The 23,529-nt window shown below is 38.8% G+C and overlaps 3 protein-coding genes across 3 annotated transcripts; 1 reads left to right on the top strand and 2 right to left on the bottom strand.

Annotated features, from left to right (window-relative positions):
- The first annotated feature begins 384 nt into the window (after window positions 1-384).
- LOC110903954 (mitogen-activated protein kinase kinase kinase 17) lies at window positions 385-1,646 on the top strand. Its single transcript, XM_022149762.2, has one exon. It carries the CDS (start codon window positions 430-432, stop codon window positions 1,477-1,479), a length of 1,050 nt encoding a protein of 349 aa, XP_022005454.1. The 5' UTR covers window positions 385-429; the 3' UTR covers window positions 1,480-1,646.
- A 5,401-nt stretch (window positions 1,647-7,047) lies between these two features.
- On the bottom strand, window positions 7,048-9,394 carry LOC110903951. The gene is made up of 3 exons (XM_022149760.2): window positions 8,724-9,394; window positions 7,736-7,921; window positions 7,048-7,653 (listed from the first exon to the last, which is right to left on the bottom strand). Exons 1-3 carry the CDS (start codon window positions 9,165-9,167, stop codon window positions 7,357-7,359), a joined length of 927 nt encoding a protein of 308 aa, XP_022005452.1. The 5' UTR covers window positions 9,168-9,394; the 3' UTR covers window positions 7,048-7,356.
- A 1,523-nt stretch (window positions 9,395-10,917) lies between these two features.
- On the bottom strand, window positions 10,918-12,669 carry LOC110903952. The gene is made up of 2 exons (XM_022149761.2): window positions 12,051-12,669; window positions 10,918-11,207 (listed from the first exon to the last, which is right to left on the bottom strand). The coding sequence occupies exons 1-2, from the start codon at window positions 12,492-12,494 to the stop codon at window positions 11,061-11,063; spliced, it is 591 nt and encodes a 196-aa protein (XP_022005453.1). The 5' UTR covers window positions 12,495-12,669; the 3' UTR covers window positions 10,918-11,060.
- Between the last annotated feature and the right edge of the window lie 10,860 nt (window positions 12,670-23,529).

Raw genomic sequence — 23,529 nt, 5'->3', positions numbered from 1 at the left:
GTCGGGAGCGCTGTTGTTTGTTTGGCCTTTTGCCCGTTTAGGTCAGAGGTTGATTTAATGAAATTTATCTTTCAAAAAAAAAGTTGTTTTTGAGAAGGAATCCCAAACATCCCCAATAAATAAACACAATCTTCAAATTTGAAAATATAATCCGAAATCAATTCCAAGTCCGGATCTATTAATAAGAATTAATTATACACGGCCACGGATACACCGTATCTTTTGCCATCAAAGAAATTGTTGGCGATGAAGATATTATTTTAAGCGCGGAATATATCATATAAACCACGCTTCCAATAACTATCACGCGCTCTTTCTCTTTCCAAATTTTAAATCCAAACTCATTCATTATACACACTCCTATATATACACCCCAATTCCATATCACTTCTTCCCCAATTCATTCACATTCACACAAAAAAAAATTTGATGCATACACCGCCAATGGAGTGGATCAGGGGTCAAGAAATCGGTCACGGAACCTTCGCAAAGGTCACTTTAGCAAAACCCACAAGTCAAAACTCGCGTTTCCCGCCATTAATGGCGGTCAAATCATGTTCTTTGTCACATTCAAGTTGTTTGAAGAACGAGTTTATGATGTTGAATGAACTCAAAGACTGCCCGGAGGTTGTTGAGTGTTACGACCAGTGTATCACGGTCGAAAACGGTGAGAAGTTGTATAATGTTGCGTTGGAGTATGCTTCTGGTGGATCTTTATTCGATAAACTGAAGAGTTCGGAGGGTTTAAGGTTGTTGGAATCTGATGTTCGGAGGTATACAAAATCGATATTAAAAGGTCTTCAGTTTATTCATGAAAAACAGATTGTTCATTGTGACGTCAAGCTCCAGAATATTCTGTTGTTTTCGGATGACAATGTTAAGATTGCAGATTTTGGGTTAGCAAAAAGGGCGGCGGCGGTTGAGGTGTTTAAGACCGTTAAACCGAAGTACGAGGAGGTACGAGGTACGCCGCTTTATATGGCGCCGGAAACAGTTGTCGGTGGGGAACAAGAAACGGCGTCGGATATATGGGCAGTTGGCTGTTTAGTGTCAGAGATGTTGACCGGAGTGCCAGCTTGGAATTGTTCCGACATTGGTTCGCTTTTGATGAAAATCGGCGTTGGCGCCGAAATTCCGGAGATTCCAGGGAAATTATCGGACGCGGGAAAAGACTTTTTGGGTAAATGTTTTGTTAAAGACCCGAGTGAAAGATGGACGGCTGAGATGCTTTTGAAGCATCCGTTTATTGACGGTGAGGATGGGGTCGCAATCATCGGATCAACGTCTCCAAGAGATCCATTTGATTTTCCAGATTGGGAGTCAGAGCAAGCGGTTGCGGAGACTCCGTGTTTTTCGTTGGAATCGGAGTTTAAGGACGAAGTGGAAACACGGTTGTCGATGGTGAGTAGGTTGCGGCAGTTTGTGACGGTGGAGGTGCCTGATTGGTCTGATTCGGGTAGTTGGGTTACAGTTAGATGATGCTAGTAACTTCTGTGATGTAGATTTTAAGAACTGGGGTATTTTTGGTTTTGAATTTTGGGTTATGTTACATATGATGGAGATGTAAATACAGGTATACCGATGGTTTAGATTAAAAGTGATTTGATAATTTTTGATGTTAGAATTGTTTCTTTTGTTGATTGTAAGTATGCTTGATTTTTATTACTTCTATCACATTCCAAGGTGAATGAATTCAAATATTGTAATTAAAGATTCAGAATTTCGAAAAAGAAGTTTATAAGCAAAAATGGGGAATATCAAATATGTAAATTTGAATCGAGCCGAGCTCAAGCTCAAGCTTCATATAAACAAGACGAGCCGAGCCAAGCTCGAGTCTAGTCAGGCTCGGGTTTTGCCCGACTCATTTATAACCCTGATAGAGAGATATTTAAATAAACAAACCGTTGTAAATATCTAGTATAGTAGTATTTTAGGTATGGGTTTTTTTACACACATTCAAGTAAGGGGGTAAGGGTGGTTATCACTCACCACTCATTTATCACTCACAACACCCAACAATAAACCGTCACACCCTCTCACATGGTTCCATTGACCACGCGTCAAAAATATCACGGAAATTAAAATTCACGCGTTAATTTTGTAGGGTGGCGATGGTTTGTTTGCATTTATCACGTGTGCAAAAATAATATAACGGGGAAATTTATCCCACCCCGGATCCCCTAATAATATACCATAAACACTTAGACCATGTGTAGTGGGGTTTTTTTTTTAAATTAAAAAAAAATGCCTAATAACGCCGAAGACCCATTACATGGGGCGTTTTTTTGCGATTTTTTTGAAAAAAATTTCCCTTGGCGTGTTTTAAACGACGCCCTCAACATATGTGTTTGGCCAATAGCATTTAAGATTCCCTTTTTTAATCCAATAGGTTTTTTTGTTGATTTTTTTATTTTTATTTAATTATTTACACCCTTTAACATAATACTCACATCCCCACTACACCCATTTTAGAAAAACGTCCAATAATGCCCCTTACTGACTGTACTACCACATGGCGGAAAACGCCCAAGGGTAAGGGCATTATTCACCCAAACCACTACACATGGTCTTATATCTATGAATGTGTACTCAAAAAACATTGAAAGTACACAAAAGTACTAAGCTAAAGTCTCAAGATAACTTCATCTCATAGTCATACTACCACAACATCTTTCAATGCTGATCAGAGTGGTTGTTCAGATTCACGCGACTCCATGTTTGGATATTGTGTTTATAGTAGGAACAACATAATTCCTTGGTCAAATACCGTGGGGCGGCGCCAATGTTAAAACAAGTTAGTTATGACATGTCACTAAATCAAAGGTAAGTAGTGTTTAATGTGACAATGTATATCCCAGAGAATCCTTTTCATATCAATAAACCAAATATGTCGAAATAAAAAAGCACTTCGTATGAGAATATGTTTGAATTCTTCATACCCGAGTCCTGCGTATACCCTCAACTGTGTAATACTCAAACATCTTTTATCACACTTTTCGGACCAGTTTGAACGTTCGCATAGCTTCCGCTCAAACTGCAAATGAGTATTAGCAGAAATAGTTAAACCATTATAATATTATCTAGTATTTAGGTATGCATATATCTATGGGATTGAGGGTTATATAGTTACCCTGTATATTGTAAATTTTATGGATGATAGTTGATAGTCGAAAATGAAGATGGATATGACCTTTAAAAAAATCATATTTTAAATGATATATAATAAAATTACAACTTGTTTAAAAGGGATGGTGGAACAACCTTTATTTTGGAGATGTAACTTGGGTTTGAAGCTAAGATAAGATATATTATTAATGGCCGGTTTATAAGTTGTTATAAGCTAATGAATGTGTGTAAAAAGTTTCGAAAGATTAAATCATTTTGTAATGATGACTCATAATAGTGTAATACTTTGACATTGAAATATGTTGATATTATTGGAATTATGCCACTCAATGTGAAACCTATTTTCAAATCAATAATCATTTAAATTGAGTTTTTTCTCAAAAAGGTGGTGGTGGAAAAAATATTTACCAAAATGGGTGATTTGAAAAATATTTACTAAAATAGGTGTTTTTTAAGTTTTTTTTTCCAAAATGATAGTGGTGGGAAAAAATATTTACCAAACTAGGTGATTTAGAAAAAATATTTACCAAAATGAGTATTTTTATTTGTTTTATTAATTTAAACAAATATATTGTGTTTTTTGATTTTGTTTTTTATTCAATATCACGTTTTTTTCAAACAACTCAAAATGGTTTTTATTTTACTTTTAACTAACTTATTATATCTCTTTTCTTTTTTTTTCTTTTTTAAGGTTTTTCTTTTATTTCCTTTATATTTACGTAAGTTAAATAATTCAAATATAAAGTTTTCTCTCTTCATTATTAATTCTATCAAATAAAAATTAACAAGAGTATTGAATTGTTAATTATTTACACTAACCAAATAGTAAATGAAATTAATATTACCTCAGAAAAATAAATAAAAAAAAGTAGGTGAGAGGTCTTTCTCAACAATTTCAATTTGTTTTAACATGGTTCGATCATAAAATAAGAATTCTTTTTAATAAATTATATATATATATATATATATATATATTATATATAAAAATATAATGAGTTGATTGAAGAAAAAGAGTATAAAAGTGATAATAGTTTGATTAAACTAAAAAAAGAAGATTTATAATATAATTAGTAAAAGAAAGAAAATAAAGAAAAACACCCATTTTGGTAAATATTTTTCAAATCACCTATTTTGGTAAATATTTTTTCCACCTACACCTATTTGGGAAAAAACTCCATTTAAATTGCACCGACGACGCATGCGATATGCACAATCTTCGTTATATCCACTTTTTACATGTGTATTGTATTTAGATTTTATATGGTTCTGATGTTGTGGCGTTACATCCACTTTTTACATGTGTATTTAGATTTTATGTGGTTCGGATGTCATGGGATGGTTTATATATTTAAATTGTAGGGGTGATATCACTTCGCCAACAAACCGAAACCGAATAAAATTCCTAATATTAATGTATTTGATTTCGGGTCAGTTTGGTCCAAACCCGATTGAAACCCAACTAAAAATAGAAACCAATTTAATTTAAAAGTACCCTAAGAATGCTAGGAACTCAACACAAACCAGATACACTACAATCGTTCGAAAAGAAAGACCTTACACACAAGACGCCGGAGAACGCAGCCACAATGACCAATCCATATACTGCCATTGCGATCTAGGTTTAACACATCAATATAACTGACCTTTATTTCTTCAGTCACCTTTGAGATGGTTGACGTCAATTTGGAAAACAAAAGATGTTCCTCTCCTTCCATATGAACCAAACAACTATATATATAAGTAAGGACTTGCAGGCCGGCTCAACCATTTTGGTGGCCTAAGGCGAAGTAAAATTCTGTGGCCTTTTTCCCAAAAAAAATGTATGTGATTGAAAGTTAAACTTGAAGGCCCAAGTGTAACTATTTGAAAGATTGTGTTAAAATTTAAAAACAAGAAAAAAAATAGTGAACCAGGGATTCAAACCCGGGTCTTACCAACATCCATACATACACAAAACCACTACACCACAACCATCAATTTGCTAATAAGCCACACCCTAAATATTTTATAAATGGACTGTAGTTTCATCAAATTGTACAGGCCCTATAGTTTTGGTGGCCCAAGACCCAAGCCTCATTTGGCTTACCCTTGGGCCGGCCTGAGGACCCGATTTGTACCCCAACCTTGTCACACAGTAATGACACAAAGACCAACCCGTGAAGTCCCAAGCGCTCCATAGCGATAGACCCCTCCAAATTCCATTCAAAAAAGGACACAAAGCTAATACGTGGCTCACCGGTTCAAGTTCGGATAAGCAAAAAAAAAGACACTTATCTGGATAAATCGGAAACCCCTGACCATCAATTTGGAGCATACCATGATCTTGGATTGGAATAACCTCCAAACGAAACAACCAAATTTGACCTGGACCCAGTTGGACCATTTAACCCACCGTGTAGTCTCTCCCCATGCGAGCCTTCACAAGCATAACTTGACTCTGACCAGCCTGAGTAACCCGAGACTGACTCAACCCTGAAATCTTAATGGCCTGGTTGTCGGGTTCTTTTCTTACAGTTTTTGGTTTCGTTCCCTGACATGTTTTGACCCGGTGCCCACTCTAAATTAAGTTGAGTGGATGTAACTAGAGTTCAGCTGCAATAATTAAAGTATTCATTTTAACAATCAAATTTGTTTCTTGGTATTTTTAATCTTGTTAAATATTTGTCGTAGTAGTAATATAAACATCTATATTTTAATAATACAACTATTATATACCATACTATAGCTAGAGATGGGTAAATTGGGTTTTTTTATACCCGAAACCGGTTTCTAACCGTACCCGGTTCTTGACTGAGTTTGAATGGAACTGATTCTTGTAGGAACCGGTTCCGGTTCCTACCCCGTTTCAAACCAAAATTACTAGAACTTTTAGTAACCGGTCCAGAGGAACCGATTCCTCCGGGTAACTTCCAGAAAAAGCTGCAAAAGGCTGCCAGAATCGATTCCAACGGATATAAAGCCGTTAGGAATCGATTTATTGCCATTAAAATCGGTTTCAAGTATTTATATGCATATCACCATCAAACAAAACTTATTCCCACTCAAATCGGTTTCAACTTTCAAGTTACACCTCAAATCGGTTATAGTGTGCAACGATGAAGTGGTCATGGTTTTGGAAACCAAAAGAAACCCCCAAGTTTGGAGGCACTTTGATCTGTGCTTGATGTCCAATAGCCATGAAATGGCACGGTACAAAGGTTGCGGGAAGTTCATGAAGGCTACGGCGAACTCGACGCTTAAAAAACACACCGACCGCCATTGTCCGGTGACAAAGGCTACGGCGAAGAAAAATGAAGGCGGTGAATCATCCGGAACCGGTTCTTCGAAGGTTTAGTGTGTTTATGTGATATTGGTTTGAGTGTATTTTATGTTAATCTTATGTTTAGTTATGATGTTTGGTTTTATGTTAATGTTATGTTTTAATGGTATGTAATGTTTGGTTTTAATGTAATCGGTTTTATTTTAATGCAGCGGGTTCTTTTTGTTTACGGAGGAACCGGTTTCGGGTAGAAACCTAATTTTTTTATAAAATGTGGAACCAAGTAAAAACCTACGGGCTTTTTGAACCTGGAACCGGTTCTTCTATACAGCTGGCAGAAACTGGAACCAGTACCTAGTCGGGTTTGGAACCGGTTATATTGCCCATCACAAACTATAGCTAATATGTACTAAATACAACTTATGGATTAATCTATAGTGATGAATTGGACTGGAAACTGCAAATGGGACCAACGGACAAGCCCATTACTAAACATAATAAAAATAATTAATCATCACTTTATTTAACAAGATTAAAAATGGGATCACATTATTTAATAAACAATTTAAAAAATGCAATTCCCAGGCACCGACTACTTTGTTTGACTTATGGAATCCCGTTGTCGATACGTCGATCCAGAAACAATCAAATGGCACCGGACAAAAATCCAAATAACTTTATTAAATATAAAAATGTATATTCCCACAAACACCAAATAATAGTACAACAAATATAATTATAGTACCACTGTCACACCATTCTTTTATTAAAATACTTTCTAAGGGTCACAAACCAGGTATTCAAGTTACATCAAATCATCGGCTGTACGTATAATCGACAAAATTTAAATGGTACATTTCAGTGCATTCTGCACACCAACTGTTTGTTTTTATGCCTGAACGACCCAAATATCAGTTCCGGAAAGTGTAATCTACTCACGCTAGAAGCCTTATCAGTGCAATGCTCATGGACTACACGACGGTGCAAGAGTTCTTAAGTGAAATGGGCTTATTGATAGTATTGATGACCTTGGGGGGCCTATAAACAATGGCACATGAGACCTTTTTGTGAAACTTAGGTTTCACCAATTTCCCTAACACGTAAGCCTTGGCTTTAACCGTGAAATTTAGGTTCAGCGGCACAGGTGCAGTTAGTTTACCGTTCTCGCTACTCCAGTTCACACCTCCACCGTACAATGGGATACGCACACCTTGTACATTCACACTCACGAGTCTGTGACCCTTTCTTGATTGATAAAATTTCTTGACCTGTGCAGGATCGAGAATGTCAAATGCCTGTGTATTGACTGATAGGTTTAAAGCGATTTAAGATAAAGATTAGGTTACTTACAGTTCCGGTGGCCAATGTAAGCTCAGTGTAGGCGAGATCTAGCGGCGTGGATGATACATGTACCCCGAAGAATGTACCGCGGTTGCGAAAATTGAATTTCACTGTGGCGTTCAGTGTCACCATCTCTGTGGCTACTCCAGATGCATCTGCCCCAGCATTTACTACAAATTGGTCAAATGCAATACTCTGCCAAAAAAAAATGCATCTTTAGTTGATGGGTTCGCTAAGTTTCAACCAATGAATTAGATCAAATAGCAAACCAGTCGTTTTACCGGTTCACTAGTCAGACCACATATAACATTATAAAAATTAAAACTATACACATGACTATCACAAAACAAAAATAAGAGTAAACTGCCAAAATGGTCCCTAAGGTTTTGTCACTTTTGTCACTTTAATCCAAAACTCAAACATTTTGAATCTGGGTCCCTGTGGTTTCAGTTTTGTTGTCATTTTCATCCAAAATCAAAATATAATCAGATTTTTCAGTTAACATCCAGCTTTTCTGTCATTTTGACAGTTTACTCCAAAAATAAAAATATCTTACGATACAATGTAAATTTACAAATGTAATAAAATATAGACTTAAATAAATGGTGAACATAAAATTAAATTTTAAAGGAAAAAATAGAGAAAACAAAAAGTATAAATAAAAAACTGAAAACCCGGTCTGACCACCGGTCCGGTTCACCAGTCTTACCAAGCAATCAGCCGGTTGAAACGGGAAAGGATGCTTAATAAGTTCTGAAAACACTGGTTGTTACATTAATAAGCACTTTAAGCATAAATCTAGATGAGACTGATTCAATCAACTAGCAAGTCAACATCTATCAACCCATATAAGATTCACCACAAAATTCAATTAATTTTACAATCAATCAATCAAAACACATAATTCTGATTTAAGCATAAATCTAATCATAATCACAAGATTCAATTACGAGATCAAAGTCTAAAAGATTTCCCAAACAAGAAAAAAAAAACTTACCCTCATGGTGATAACAGGCTTCTGAGGTCTAGCAGCCCCCCACAAAACCAGAGCAAAAAACGTAAACAAAACAAAAAACCCAACAACAAAAGCCGGAAAATAACACCGTCTCGGAATCCCCCTCCGACCATCTTCATCGTACAGACCCTCTTCCTCAATCGCATCAAACCCCTTCTCTCCTTTCAAATGATGTGGACCGCCTTTTCTGGATCCGGGTCGGACAGACCCGGAATATCTAGTGGATGAAGAGTTCCGAGATTGACGGCTGGGGGAGCCACTGGGGCTGAGCACAGGGGTAGAGTGAAAGGAGTTGGTGGTTTTGCCACCATCGTGCGAGTCACGTGAGGGACTTTGTACGTAGTAAACCGGCCGTTGTGGTGAGCGTGTTGGTGATGAGGCTGTTAAGCTGGTTACCTCGGAATCTGTCTTTGCGTGCATAGACATATTTTGTGGGTGTTTGGAATGGTTGATGAGTGGGTGCTTGTTTGTTTAAGTGGAAAAGGGGGTGTGTACAATGGCACCGACGGTGAGTCTTGAAATAGACAGGAAAGAAGGATATATGATATGTTATATGTTGGTATTGGGGTTGGTATGCAGGATTTGTTTATTAACACCAACACATGTAGAGTAGAAGGAGAAAAGAAGCAGCGATATTTCGTGTTAGTTTTAACCACCGAAAAGTTTTTAAATACATAAAATGGTTTTATTTTATGAAAAGTGTTATTATGCATATTAATTTCATTATGACGTAGTTCTGCCGTCAATCCGTCATAATCCGAGATAATTAGTACCAAAACCAAATAATAATGAAAGTTTTTGCATTTCAAAAATAAGAGTAAACTGTCATTTTAGTCCTTGAGGTTTGGGCAGTTTTGCCACTTTAATGTAAATCTCAAAGTTTTTACATCTAGGTCCTTGTGGTTTTATTTTTATTGTCATTTTTGTCCAAAAATGAAATCAGGTCAGATTTCTCAAAAAAAAACCCTGGTTTTTTATCCTTTTCCTGAGGGGCAAAATGGTCATTTTAAATACCCCTCTGTGTCTCTCTTCTCTCTCTCTCTTGAGCAACACCACTGCCACCTTCTTTCTCTTCAATCAACCTCCACCACCACCTTCGTATCCCAGCCAACCTCCACCACCACCTCCTCCCTTAGCGGCGATGGGTGGTGGTTTCTATCAGGATGGTGATGATGACGGCAGAACCAGATCCACCGCCGGCCATGGGTGGTGGTTTCTAAAAAATTGGAGGTCGTAGATCCAGAACCCGACCAGATCCCCGCCGGCCACTGTTGGAACTCCGACGAACCCTCCCTCTCTCTCTTCAATCAACGCCGGAATGATGTTAATGTTTGCTGATTTGGGGGACGATGTTCATCAACGCCGCCGCACATCATTCGTCGGAACCCTAGCCATATACGTCACGTCATCAACGCCGTCGCACATTGATGTTGTTGCAGGTTCGATTCACGGTGATGTTAATGTTTGCTGATTTTGGGGATAATGTTATATACCAATCTGTTACAGAAAGCTAGGGTTTAAAATGCAGGTGGAAGTAAATGTGATCTGGGATGGTTTCATGTCAATCTATGATTTGGGAATTGAATGTGGTTTTGAGGGTTCGGATCAGGATGGTGGTTCGGAGATGTATATGCAGAAGTGGTGGTTATGAGGCGGAGTACGGTGGTCGGAGTTGAATCTATGGTGACATAAGCCTATTAACATCGCATGTGGTTGCTCAGCTTCTTCTGTTTCTTGAATCGGAGAATCCTTCGAAAGGGATTATTTAGAGAATATGATGTTTTAGGGAAATGATAAGGGATTATTTATTTTAATTAATAATTTGTTATAATAACTCATAAAATGACCAATTTGCCTCTGAGGAAAAGGACAAAAAACCAGGGTTTTTTTTTTAAATCTAAGCTGATTTTATTTTTGGACTAAAATGGCAATAAAACTGAAACCATAGGGACCCAATTGCAAAAAGTTTGAGATTTGGACAAAAGTGGCAAAACCTCAGGGACCAAAATGGCAGTTTACTCCAAAAATAATAATAACTAGATTGTTGCCATAGTTGCGCGTTGCGGCGGCAACGTGTTAGCTATTTATAGATGGTGAAACGTTATGTGATATGTTAACCATATAAAAACGCATGTTTTGACTTATCCGATCTATATCAGTATAACCTATATAAGCATTGCGGCTACAACGATGACATTAATATGTGGCGCCTGCACATGACATTACATCACATGTTACACATTTGTGACATTAACGTCATTAGACATAGATAAAAAAGAGTATGTCTCGTTCGTTGCGTTGTAGAGTCTTAAAAGTAATTTAGATAGCGATGTAAAGTCTTAAAAATAATTTAGACATAGATAAAAAAATATAATAATGTGTCGCACGTTGAGGTGTCACCATCTCTGTGGCTACTCCAGATGCATCTGCCCCAGCATTTACTACAAATTGGTCAAATGCAATACTCTGCAAAAAAAAAAAAAAAAAAAGAAATGCATCTTTAATTGGTAGGTTCGCTAAGTTTCAACCAATGAATCAGATCGGATAGCAAACCAGTCGTTTTACCGGTTCACTAGTCAGACCACATATGGCATTATAAAAATTAAAACTATACACATATGACTATCACAAAACAAAAATACGAGTAAACTGCCAAAATGGTCCCTAAGGTTTTGTCACTTTAATCCAAAACTCAAACATTTTGAATCTGGGTCCCTGTGGTTTCAGTTTTGTTGTCATTTCATCCAAAATCAAAATATAATCAGATTTTTCAGTTAACATCCAGCTTTTCTGTCGGAAAGCCAAAAGCAACCAAACCTAGCATTTTGACAGTTTACTCCAAAAATAAAAATATAAAAATATCTTACGCTACAATGTCAATTTACAAATGTAATAAAATATAGACTTAAATAAATGGTGAACATAAAATTAAATTTTAAAGGAAAAAAATAGAGAAAACAAAAAGTATAAATAAAAAACTGAAAACCCGGTCTGACCACCGGTCCGGTTCACCAGTCTTACCAAGCAATCAGCCGGTTGAAACGGGAAAGGATGCTTAATAAGTTCTGAAAACACTGGTTGTTACATTAATAAGCACTTTAAGCATAAATCTAGATGAGACTGATTCAATCAACTAGCAAGTCAACATCTATCAACCCATATAAGATTCACCACAAAATTCAATTAATTTTACAATCAATCAATAAAAACACATAATTCTGATTTAAACATAAATCTAATCATAATCACAAGATTCAATTACCAGATCAAAGTCTAAAAGATTTCCCAAACAAGAAAAAAAAAACTTACCCTCATGGTGATAACAGGCTTCTGAGGTCTAGCAGCCCCCCACAAAACCAGAGCAAAAAACGTAAACAAAACAAAAAACCCAACAACAAAAGCCGGAAAATAACACCGTCTCGGAATCCCCCTACGACCATCTTCATCGTACAGACCCTCTTCCTCAATCGCATCAAACCCCTTCTCTCCTTTCAAATGATGTGGACCGCCTTTTCTGGATCCGGGTCGGACAGACCCGGAGTATCTAGTAGATGAAGAGTTCCGAGATTGACGGCTGGGGGAGCCACTGGGGCTGAGCACAGGGGTTGAGTGAAAGGAGTTGGTGGTTTTGCCACCATCGTGCGAGTCACGTGAGGGACTTTGTACGTAGTAAACCGGCCGTTGTGGTGAGCGTGTTGGTGATGAGGCTGTTAAGCTGGTTACCTCGGAATCTGTCTTTGCGTGCATAGACATAATTTGTGGGTGTTTGGAATGGTTGATGAGTGGGTGTTTGTTTGTTAATAAGTGGAAAAGAGGGTGTGTACAATGGCACCGACGGTGAGTCTTGAAATAGACAGGAAAGAAGGATATATGATATGTTATATGTTGGTATTGGGGTTGGTATGCAGGATGGATTTGTTTATTAACACCAACACATGTAGAGTAGAAGGAGAAAAGAAGCAGCGATATTTCGTGTTAGTTTTAACCACCGAAAAGTTTTTAAATACATAAACTGGTTTTATTTTATGAAAAGTGTTATTATACATATTAATTTCATGATGAAACAATGGTTAACTGGGCAGGGTTAACTCACTGGTCTCGTCAAGAAGGGTTAATCCCTTCCTCTCGAGAATCGCTGGCTGGATCACCGGTGGGTTGATCTCCTGCACAAGGAAACAAACCGTGACTCGTAACAAGGAGGATGGGGTGGGGGGTGCTCCTTGTTACCACTTTCCGGCGTGAGAATCAGTAGTTTGCTTGAGAAGCAAAGTAAGATAGTAGTAGTAGTAGTGAGAGAGTTGTGAAGAGATACCTCAAACCTGGTTTGGGGTTGGTATTTATAGCCGATGAGTGAAGGAGGAGGTGGAAGGATAAACTGACGGCATGCTGCACCTTTGCAGGTGTGTCAGACATGTCGGCCGGGGAGACGACGCCACGTCAGTCTGTCGCTTACGTAGACCTGACAGGTGACTGCCATTGGTTCCACTTGCACTGTGGTGTCAGTCCCACTTGTTGAGCGTATAGGATGCGGTGCTAGCCGCATCGCTGCCTGCGGTAACATCTGATGTTATCGCGTCTCTTGCTTGTGATCAAGAAATACGCGAGATGCGGTGTTGGCCGCATCGTCGCCTGTGGTGACTGTTGCTGTTATCCAGCTTCCTTGTATTGACAGAAGTGTTCACTGGACGCGGTGCGAGGCCGCATCGCTGTGAATACTTCCGTTTTCATACATCAGATGTGATGCTATGTCGCATCACTCTACCGTTCTCATGTTCCATGTAAGTCCTCCTTCATCACTAGATAGATTGGATTCAACCCTTGTGTCGACGCGTTCTCGCATGGGCACAAGTAGGTTGTTAGCTGGTGGGGGTTTTGATAAGGGTAATGGTCACTCGCGGTCGATGCTGACGCGAGATCTGGGACCATACCCCTTCAAGTCCCCCCAGTCTAGTGTTGCTGCCACATACAAGTTGTATGTGGGAGGAGTACTGGACTATGGTGTTTAGAAGGTAGTTTGGAGTCTGGAGAAGATCCTAGACCATGTGGATGGTCTTTTCTGTTTGTAAATCAAGCTGGAGGTCTGGAAGGGTCATTTGACGCCTCTTCCGTACCGGTGAAAATGTTTCGTCTGATGCGAAATTCTCAGCCTTTGGCTGGTTGCCACCTGTTGGTGTGCCGAACCAACTGTAGGAATTAGTTGGAGGAAGTGTACAAACTTCGAACCAATCTTTGAGATGGTGGTTGAAGGTGTGCACAAACTTCGAACCAACCTTTGAAGTAGTGAATGAAGAAGAGAGCATGTTGTTCCCATGATTGGATATCTAATGATGATTCCTTTCGTGGGGTGTTCATGTTCTTCCCATTAGCTCTCAAGTAACCGCACGTCCTTTGCGGTTACCTCGTTGCTTGACATTGTTGGCCACGGTTGTGGGAACAACGTTGGGCACTTGCGTCATTGTTGGCCATGTTTGGTCGAACAATGTGATTCTGGATAACGGTCAAATAAACATGATCATAGGCATGGTAATGCCTATCATTGTTTATTCTATCCAACGTACAAGTAGGGTAACAAAGTCATAAGCAGACTTGTTACCGCTTGTTCAATCGCTTGTTGTTCGACAAGGGCTCGTATGATCATTGGGGATCTTGTCCGCATCTCTTCCTTAGGCACCTTCCTTCACGCTCCAATACCGAGGAGTTTTTCCTTGAAGTAGTTTCGTTCCTCGATGTGGAGTTAGTTGTGGCTCTTCCGTAACAACCATTTGCAGAAGCTATGGTTATGTCCGCAGCGACTCATGAGTGTCTGCGGTTTTGCATTCCCATATTCGCTCGAAACGGGTGTGTTGTTCGGATGTGGCTCTTGAAGGTTCAGGAGTCAGGGTTGCTGATGTGCGCGCGCGTACATTCCCTTCCTTCTTCTTGTTAAAGAAGGGGTTCATGCACCCTCTGTGGTTGTGAACCGGACAGGAGGGATTTGAAGCTTGAAGAGAATGAAGGCAATGCGGTTTACCTGTATCTGAGATGCGGTTCAGTCCAAAGAACAACGCTGGTTCTGAGTATCTGACACACCTGAACGGGCTCGTGTGTGTCATTTCCGCATATTCCACGTGTGCTCGTGGGTAGTGCGGAAAGGTCTTATACCCCCTTATAGTGTGGAGATATATATTTTTGCCTATTTTTAGGGGTATGTAAAAAAAACGACATGCGGTATGGGTTATGGTGCGGTATACCAGAGAAACCGCATGCCACTTGTAATTGGATAAGGTAGTCGCTTTTTGTTGCATACGTGGCTGATCTCACGTGTGAGTTGGTGGAAGTTGGTGAGATCTTTCTGGCATGTGCTGAAATGAAAGGACGTTTGCCCTGCCCGAGGCACTAAATGCACTGTAGCAAAGAGTGTAAACGTCTCTTATGTCAGGCGCGTGGGCGGCCACGCGCGCGTGATAACCGTCAGCGAAAACGGCGCTTGACACGTGGTGTCGCGCAATTCGTTCTTTTTGAACGTGATGATTCGTTTTCTCCCTCCGCATTAATTGCGATGGGTATATAAGGGGAAACCGTTCGTGGTTTCCCCTCACTTGTTCGAAATTTCAAAAATTTGCCGGTGAGAGAACATTTCTTTGTCTTCTCCGACGATACTTCTTGAACTTCCGGTGAGGTTGAGTTTAGTGTTTCTACTCACGTTCTTTCGTTTCTTCGACATTTCTGATGGCTGAACCATCAAGTCCACATAATGTGGAAGGTGACAACCCGGAGTCTTCATCGCCGGTGGTGGCGGAGGAAGAAGAGGGGGGAGCCGCCGGTGGTGGTTTACCGGTGTTAAAGTGGACCAAGAAGTCCTTTGATCGTCTGATTCTTGATGTCCAAATGCCCCCTGAATATGGGGCCTTTTACCCATCGGAGGGTGACACCGGTGCCGATGCTCCGGCCGGTTATGTGACCATGTGGGCAGACTTTATGTGACCGGTGCTGACGCGAGATCTGGGACCATACCCCTTCAATTATGACGTAGTTCTGTCGTCAATCCGTCATAATCCGAGATAATTAGTACCAAAACCAAATAATAATGAAACATGCATTTCAAAAATAAGAGTAAACTGCGATTTTGGTCCTTGAGGTTTGGGCAGTTTTGCCACTTTAATCCAAATCTCAAAATTTTTGTATCTGGGTCCCTGTGGTTTCATTTTTATTGTCATTTTGGTCCAAAAATGAAATCATGTCAGATTTCTAAAAAAAAAACCTGGTTTTTTCCATTTCCTCAGGGGCAAAATGGTCATTTTAAATACCCCTTTGTCTCTCTCTATAAATACCCCTCTGTCTCTCTCTTCTCTCTCTCTCTCTTGAGCAACACCACCGCCACCTTCTCTCTCTTCAATCAACCTCCACCACCACCTTCGTATCCCAGCCAACCTCCACCACCACCACCTCCTCCATTAGCAGCGATGGGTGGTGGTTTCTATCCGGATGGTGATGATGACGGCAGAACCAGATCCACCGCCGGCCATGGGTGGTGGTTTCTAAAAAATTGGAGGTCGTAGATCTAGAACCCGACCAGATCCCCGCCGGCCACTGTTGGAACTCCGACGAACCCTCCCTCTCTCTCTTCAATCAACGTCGGAATGATGTTAATGTTTGCTGATTTGGGGGACGATGTTCATCAACGCCAGCGCACATCATTCGTCGGAACCCTAACCATATACGTCACGTCATCAACGTTGCTGCACATTGATGTTGTTGCAGGTTCGATTCACGGTGATGTTAATGTTTGCTGATTTTGGGGATAATGTTATATACCAATCTGTTACAGAAAGCTAGGGTTTAAAATGCAGGTGGAAGTAAATGTGATCTGGGATGATTTCATGTCAATCTATGATTTGGGAATTGAATGTGGTTTTGAGGGTTCGGATCAGGATGGTGGTTCGGAGATGTATGTGCAGAAGTGGTGGTTATGAGGCAGAGTACGGTGGTCGGAGTTGAATCTATGGTGACATAAGCCTATTAACATCGCATGTGGTTGCTCAGCTTCTTCTGTTTCTTGAATAAGAGAATCCTTCGAAAGGGATTATTTAGAGAATATGATGTTTTAGGGAAATGATAAGGGATTATTTATTTTAATTAATAATTTGTTATAATAACTCATAAAATGACCAATTTGCCTCTGAGGAAAAGGACAAAAAACCAGGGTTTTTTTTTTTTTTTTGAGAAATCTAAGCTGATTTTATTTTTGGACTAAAATGGCAATAAAACTGAAACCATAGGGACCCAATTGCAAAAAGTTTGAGATTTGGACTAAAGTGGCAAAAGTGGCAAAACCTCAGGGACCAAAATGGCAGTTTACTCCAAAAATAATAATAACTAGATTGTTGCCATAGTTGCGCGTTGCGGCAGCAACGTCTTAGCTATTTATAGATGGTGAAACGTTACGTGATATGTTAACCATATAAAAACGCATGTTTTGACTTATCCGATCTACATCAGTATAACCTATATAAGCATTGCGGCTACAACGATGACATTAATGTGTGGCGCCTGCACATGACATGACATTACATCACATGTTACACATTTGTGACATTAACGTCATTAGACATAGATAAAAAAGAGTATGTCTCGTTCGCTGCGTTGTAGAGTCTTAAAAGTAATTTAGATAGCGATGTGAAGTCTTAAAAATAATTTAGACATAGATAAAAAAAATATAATAATGTGTCGCACGTTGAGGCGTCAAGTTAGGGGTATGGGTGTCAAGTTCGAAAGTGTAGAAACCAACCTTTATTTTTATAAATAATTAGTTTCAGTAAAATGGGAGTATTGTCTTTGAGAAAAAGAATAGAACCAAATGTGAGCATCTATCCATAAAAATAAAATGTTGTGTGAGAAAAAGAAGGGTGTCAGGGATCGAACTCTTGAACTCTATTTTATCAAGTGACACGGAAACCACTGAAGTACAATGCCAATTTGATTATTTGTTTATGCAAGCATTCTTATATATAAACAAAGGCGATGGCTTTGATGTGATAGCCACCGACCTTTTGTTTTAAGATATATATAATAGTATCTTTACATGGAGTTCCACTCTCCATTGTATCGGACAGGGATAGTCGTTTTACTTATCATTTCTGGACTAGTTTTCAGAAAGCAATGGGAACCCGACTAAATCTGAGTACTGCATATCATCCACAAACAGACGGACAAAGTGAAAGGACGATACAAACTTTGGAAGACATGCTCCGAGCATGTGTAATAGATTTTGGTAGAAATTGGGATAACAACTACCTTTAATTGAATTCTCTTATAACAATAGTTATCATTCAAGTATTGAAACTGCTCCATTCGAGGCACTGTATGGACGCAAGTGCAGAACTCCAGTATGTTGGGCAGAAATAGGAGAAAGTCAATTATCAGGTCCTGAGATTGTACATGAAACTACTGACAAGATAACTCAGATCAAGGAAAGACTGAAAACGGCTCGAGATCGTCAGAAGAGCTATGCAGACAATCGTCGCAAGCTATTAGAATTTCAAATCGGAGATAAAGCTCTCTTGAAAGTTTCTCCTTGGAAAGGAGTAGTACGATTCGGTAAGAAAGCAAAGCTGAGTCCAAGATACGTAGGACCTTTTCCAGTAATCCAACGAATAGGACCAGTTGCTTATCGCTTACAACTACCAGAAGAACTAGCTGGAGTACATGATGTATTTCATGTATCCAATCTCAAGAAATGTTTATCAGACGAATCCCTGGTAATACCTCTTCAAGATGTTTAAGTGCTGTTCGAATTCGGACTATACTCTGTCATTCGTTGTGAATCAATTGAATTGTTAAGTATTGCACCGTACTAATCGTTGTGAGGGTTTAATCTCGTGAATTGTCGTAACTGCTGTATTAGTTACTAACCCGTTTGTGTGTGTGCATTGTTGTTAAATTAGGTTAATCAAGGCTAATCAGTAGGCTTATACTCTGCTCATTAAATCTGCAATGTGAGTCATTCTCTTTTTATCAACTGTTTTACAATACTCCAAATTATTTTCAGAGTTATAAGTACAGTGATTAAGTTTATGTAATCACCAAATTACAGTCGGTATGTGGGGTATTGTGCACATTACTACTGTTGTTATCACTTTAGGTGGGCGAACCTAAAATTAAGTGATATTCGTCATTCATTGGGGCAGCCAATGGTGATATGACCACAGTCACCAAAATGAGTCGAGTGACAAATACTGTGGGTAGTTGGTTTGATATCAGAAACATTGTAATCTCTCTTAATACTGTAAATTATAACAAACGAGTCGTTTTAGTAAACTGAATGATTCACTCAGTATTTCCCCGCTGACAAAATCTTTTTCAAACATGTTTCAGGTGATCTGTTGTGAGCTAAGAAAAGTGCCGTGGAGCACTACCAGCTTAGAGAAGTGGCTCATTGTAAATAAATAAAGAAACACGTTTTGAGAAATAAAAGATTTCCCTGTGAAATCACCTTATTGTAAATTATGGGATTTATTCCTATATTATATAAAACGAGCAGTTTTAATATTAAAAAGATCCTATTTAAGAAAGCTTCCGCTGTCATTTAAACAGATACCACAAGATTTCCTGCCTCGCGGCTCTGGACCGGGTTAAACCGGGGCCAAGGGCCGTGACAGGAAAAGGTGGTATGAGAGCCACTGATTTAAGCTTACTATTGATTTTAGCCTATTGATTAATTCTAATTGTCATTCTGTGAATATATGTTTTATTAATTGATTAATTGTTGAGTTACAGTATGGGTAAACAAAAGCTTTCTGCTATCTACCACAAGTTAGATACTGCACCCACAGAAAAAGGAACCTCTTCCTCCAAATACCCAGTAGATCCGAAAAAGGGGATTTTTGTTCGAAAAGCACAATATGAGAATCCTCTCACCCCAGAGAAAAGAAATTCAATCATTAGGAAAAGCCAGAAACCCCAAGTCAAGAAAGTGACGTTTAATCCAGAAATTCAGGAATTAGGCAATAATCCACCTTGGGAAGACCAATTGGATGAAAAATGGGCAAATCTGTTTATGCTAGATACCGTAGCGGAAAATGCAAACCTCTAAACTATCAATAAGCCTGGTCTAGAAGAAAACTACCATATAGTAAATAAATAAATCCTAGCGTGTTCTCTTTCCTGTTATCTTTTGTACAAAGTAGTTTGCAATAAAACTTCAATGTATATTTGTTAAACTTTGTTCCAAAGTTTTAACTTAGCATTTTTGTGCATTTTGCATATATGCTACACAGCATGAATAAGATATCGGAAGCATTTCAGAATCTCAACCTCTACCCAGTACCAATTGAAGTCTCCCACGACTTTACTGGTTATATTGCTGACATAGAGGAACCTCTGGAATTCCAAGATCCACCGCTGGAAAAAGCCAAACCTAAAAAGAGAAGAAGATATGTAGGATGGAGAAAAGTGCGTAGGAGGAAGCCAGCCACTAGGAGACTTCCTAAAATAGAAAATCCCGTGAGCAAAGGAAAAGAAATAGAGACCGGAGAGAGTTCCAAACAAGCAAAAATAGAAATAAGGGAAGATACTAGGCAAAAAGGAATAGAGATCGGAGAAAGCTCTAGACAATCTGAAGAGATCACATTTCAAGACGAAATAGACCGTCTACTGGTAAATTATGATGTCATAGAACCTATCAACAATAATCTCTACTCTTACCCTGCCACAGCCCAATTTCCAATAAACTTAGAACCAGCTATTCCAGACCCACTAATCCACACACGACCTTTAGGCCAAATGGAAGAGTGGTGGACAAATGACTGGCAATTCCAAAATAGGATCAATAGTCCTTATACTTTACTTCCTCAATTTGATCCAGAACCTATCCCCAACCCGCCCATGAGCTATGAAAACCTGGCCGAACTTCATCAGTTTGGTGAAGAACTGATAGGTACAGGGAATAGGATCCGGGAAATATGGGAACAAATCTCCTGGAAGTACGACGAGAGGGAGCGTCGCTACTAAACTGCCAGTTGATCAAAAGAATAGTGGGGTTGGAAAATATGTTTGTATAATAATAGTAATAGTGAGATCTAACTCTGTAAAATGGGAAATAAAACCTTGTAAGATAGATAGTGTGTATTGACGCCTATATAATCTATCAAACAAAATAGAAGTCGAGAAAATCGACAATTTTGACTATATATATGTGTTTGTAAGATTTTATGTGCGTAGGTGTAATTATTCTGTTATCAATTATTGGATACTAATAATTCGTATCAACACTAATTATCAGATGGAAAACGCTAGTAATGAACCAGTTAATGAAGAGAATCAATCTGAGCAAAATCAGGAAAACCAATACATGACTAAACAAGATATTGAAAATATCATCACTCAAGGGATAGCTAAGGCTATTCCTGCAATCATGGCTGCTGCTCAGAAACCTGTTGAACCGCAACAAATCATTCCTAGTAAACGTACCCATGAAGATAATTTTAGTCATAGTGTAAATGGAGGCGGCAATCATGACAATAATAATCCACTACAGGCTCCACTTCCTAAGAAAATGAAAGCTGCAATGCCTAGTTGCACTTATAAGGAATTTCTTGCTTGCAACCCTGCTGAATTTGCAGGTAACGAAGGAGCAACTGCAGTACTGCGTTGGTTAGAGAAAACCGAAGCAGTAATTGCAATAAGTAAATGTGCCGAAGAAGATCAAGTTATGTATGCGTCGAATTTGTTCAAAAAAGGGGCGTTAGAGTGGTGGAACACTGTATTGCAAGCAAAAGGAAGAAGGGTGGCCTATGCAATGAACTGGGAAGAATTTAAGAGTCTTGTAGAAAGAAAATTCTGTCCCGAATACGAAAAGGAACAAATGGCCAACAAGTTCCTGAGCCATCGTATGATAGGCGTAGATTGTCGGGGATATACTTCGACATTCTTCGAATATGCGAGAGTGGTACCTACCCTGGCTTCGCCAGAACCGGTACTCATTTCTCGCTATATTTGGGGATTAATTAGTGAAATCCGTAACATCGTCAAAGCTGCGAGACCTCGTACTATTGACGATGCTGTGGAATTAGCTAATACCCTAACTGATGAACTGGTACGCACAAGAGAAGAAGATCGAAAGAAGGAATTGGCTCAAAAGATTACCCAAGGATTTCGTGTGGGTAGTAATAATAAATTCAAGAAGAGAGGAATGAGACAATCTGCAAATCCGCCTTTTTGAAGAAATTGCAGAAAGAATCATTTTGGAAGATGTAATATAATCTGCAACTTCTGCAAAATGACAGGACATCGTGAAGAAAATTGCAAAAAGAAAACCATAGTCTGCTATAACTGCGGAGAAACAGGACATTACAAAAAAGAATGTCCTAAATTGATTAAAACCACAAACAATAAAGGTAAACCAGCTGATGGAACAACAAAGAAGAATGCCCGAGCATTTCAATTAACCACTCAGGAAGCCGAACTAATTCCTGATGTCATAGCTGGTACGTTTTTACTTCATGACGTTTATGCAAAAGTATTATTTGACTCTGGTGCAAACCAAAGTTTCGTTAATACTTCATTCTGCCAAGCTCTTAATTTACCCTTAATCACCATTAGGCAGATTTTTACGGTCGAAACAGCAGAATGGAATTCTGTTAACATAGATAAAGTTTTGCAAGAAGGAAAAATAGAACTATTAGGCCATAAGTTTTCCGCAAATTTGTTACCTATGAAATTAGCCGGATTCGATGTGGTATTAGGAATGGATTGGTTAGTAGCCAACCATGCTCGAATCCTTTGAGATGAGAATTCCGTAGAAATTCGTACCCCCACAGGAGAAGTAATTTTAATTACAGGAGATAAACCTCGAAAGCCACTGAAATTCATCTCAGTGATGAAATTGGCTAGTTATTCGAGAAAACAAGAAATGGTGTATATGATTTCTGTAATCATTAACGCTAAAAGTAAGGAACTTCAGGACATCCCTATAGTTTCGGAATACCCAGACGTCTTTCCAGAAGAATTACCTGGGTTACCGCCCGATAGGGAAGTAGAGTTTAGAATTCATCTAATTCCAGGAACTACACCAATAGCTAAAGCACCTTATCGATTAGCACCCACCGAAATGCTAGAATTGAAAAAGCAATTAGATGAATTACTAAACAAAGGTTTCATACAACCTAGTTCATCCCCTTGGGGAGCACCAGAGTTGTTTGTGAAAAAGAAAGATGGATCGATAAGAATGTGTATCGATTATAGAGAATTAAATAAGGTTACAATTAAGAATCGATACCCATTACCTAGGATCGATGATCTCTTTGATCAACTTCAAGGCGCTAGGTATTTTTCTAAGGTTGACTTGCGCTCCGGATATCATCAATTGAAAGTACAAGAGGAAGACATACCTAAAACTGCTTTCAGAACTAGGTATGGTCATTATGAGTTTACAGTCATGCCTTTTGGACTAACAAATGCCCCAGCAGCATTTATGGACATGATGAATAGAATCTGTAAACCATACTTGGATAAATTTGTGATCGTTTTCATCGACGATATACTTATTTACTCCAAAAGTCAGAAGGAACATTGTGAGCACCTACATGTACTCTTAACTTTGTTAAGAAAGGAAAAACTTAACGTCAAATTCTCAAAATGTGAATTCTGGCTGCAAGAAGTGCAATTCTTAGGTCATGTGGTAAATCACGAAGGAATTCTGTAACACCCGGTCTTATTATTCAAGGTTTAACGTAAATTTTACGTAAAACAATCATGTAATTAAGATTACATAAACATTTGGAAATACGGGTTTATTAAAACTTTTATAAAT

Source organism: Helianthus annuus, chromosome 14 (assembly GCF_002127325.2).
Source record: "Helianthus annuus cultivar XRQ/B chromosome 14, HanXRQr2.0-SUNRISE, whole genome shotgun sequence".
NCBI classification, from domain to species: domain Eukaryota; kingdom Viridiplantae; phylum Streptophyta; class Magnoliopsida; order Asterales; family Asteraceae; genus Helianthus; species Helianthus annuus.
Note: the sequence above shows the minus strand (reverse complement) of the source record. Positions and strands in the feature narration are given on the sequence as shown.

Bases quoted from the DNA above. Each gene is read 5' to 3' on its own strand.
- LOC110903954 (XM_022149762.2), top strand. From the start codon at position 430: ATGCATACACCGCCAATGGAGTGGATCAGGGGTCAAGAAATCGGTCAC.
- LOC110903951 (XM_022149760.2), bottom strand. From the start codon at position 9,167: ATGTCTATGCACGCAAAGACAGATTCCGAGGTAACCAGCTTAACAGCC. The intron at 7,922-8,723 runs GTAAGTTTTTTT...TTTTTTTGGCAG, and splicing joins AGCCTGTTATCACCATGAGG to AGTATTGCATTTGACCAATT. The intron at 7,654-7,735 runs GTAAGTAACCTA...GATCCTGCACAG, and splicing joins TTACATTGGCCACCGGAACT to GTCAAGAAATTTTATCAATC.
- LOC110903952 (XM_022149761.2), bottom strand. From the start codon at position 12,494: ATGTCTATGCACGCAAAGACAGATTCCGAGGTAACCAGCTTAACAGCC. The intron at 11,208-12,050 runs GTAAGTTTTTTT...TTTTTTTTGCAG, and splicing joins AGCCTGTTATCACCATGAGG to AGTATTGCATTTGACCAATT.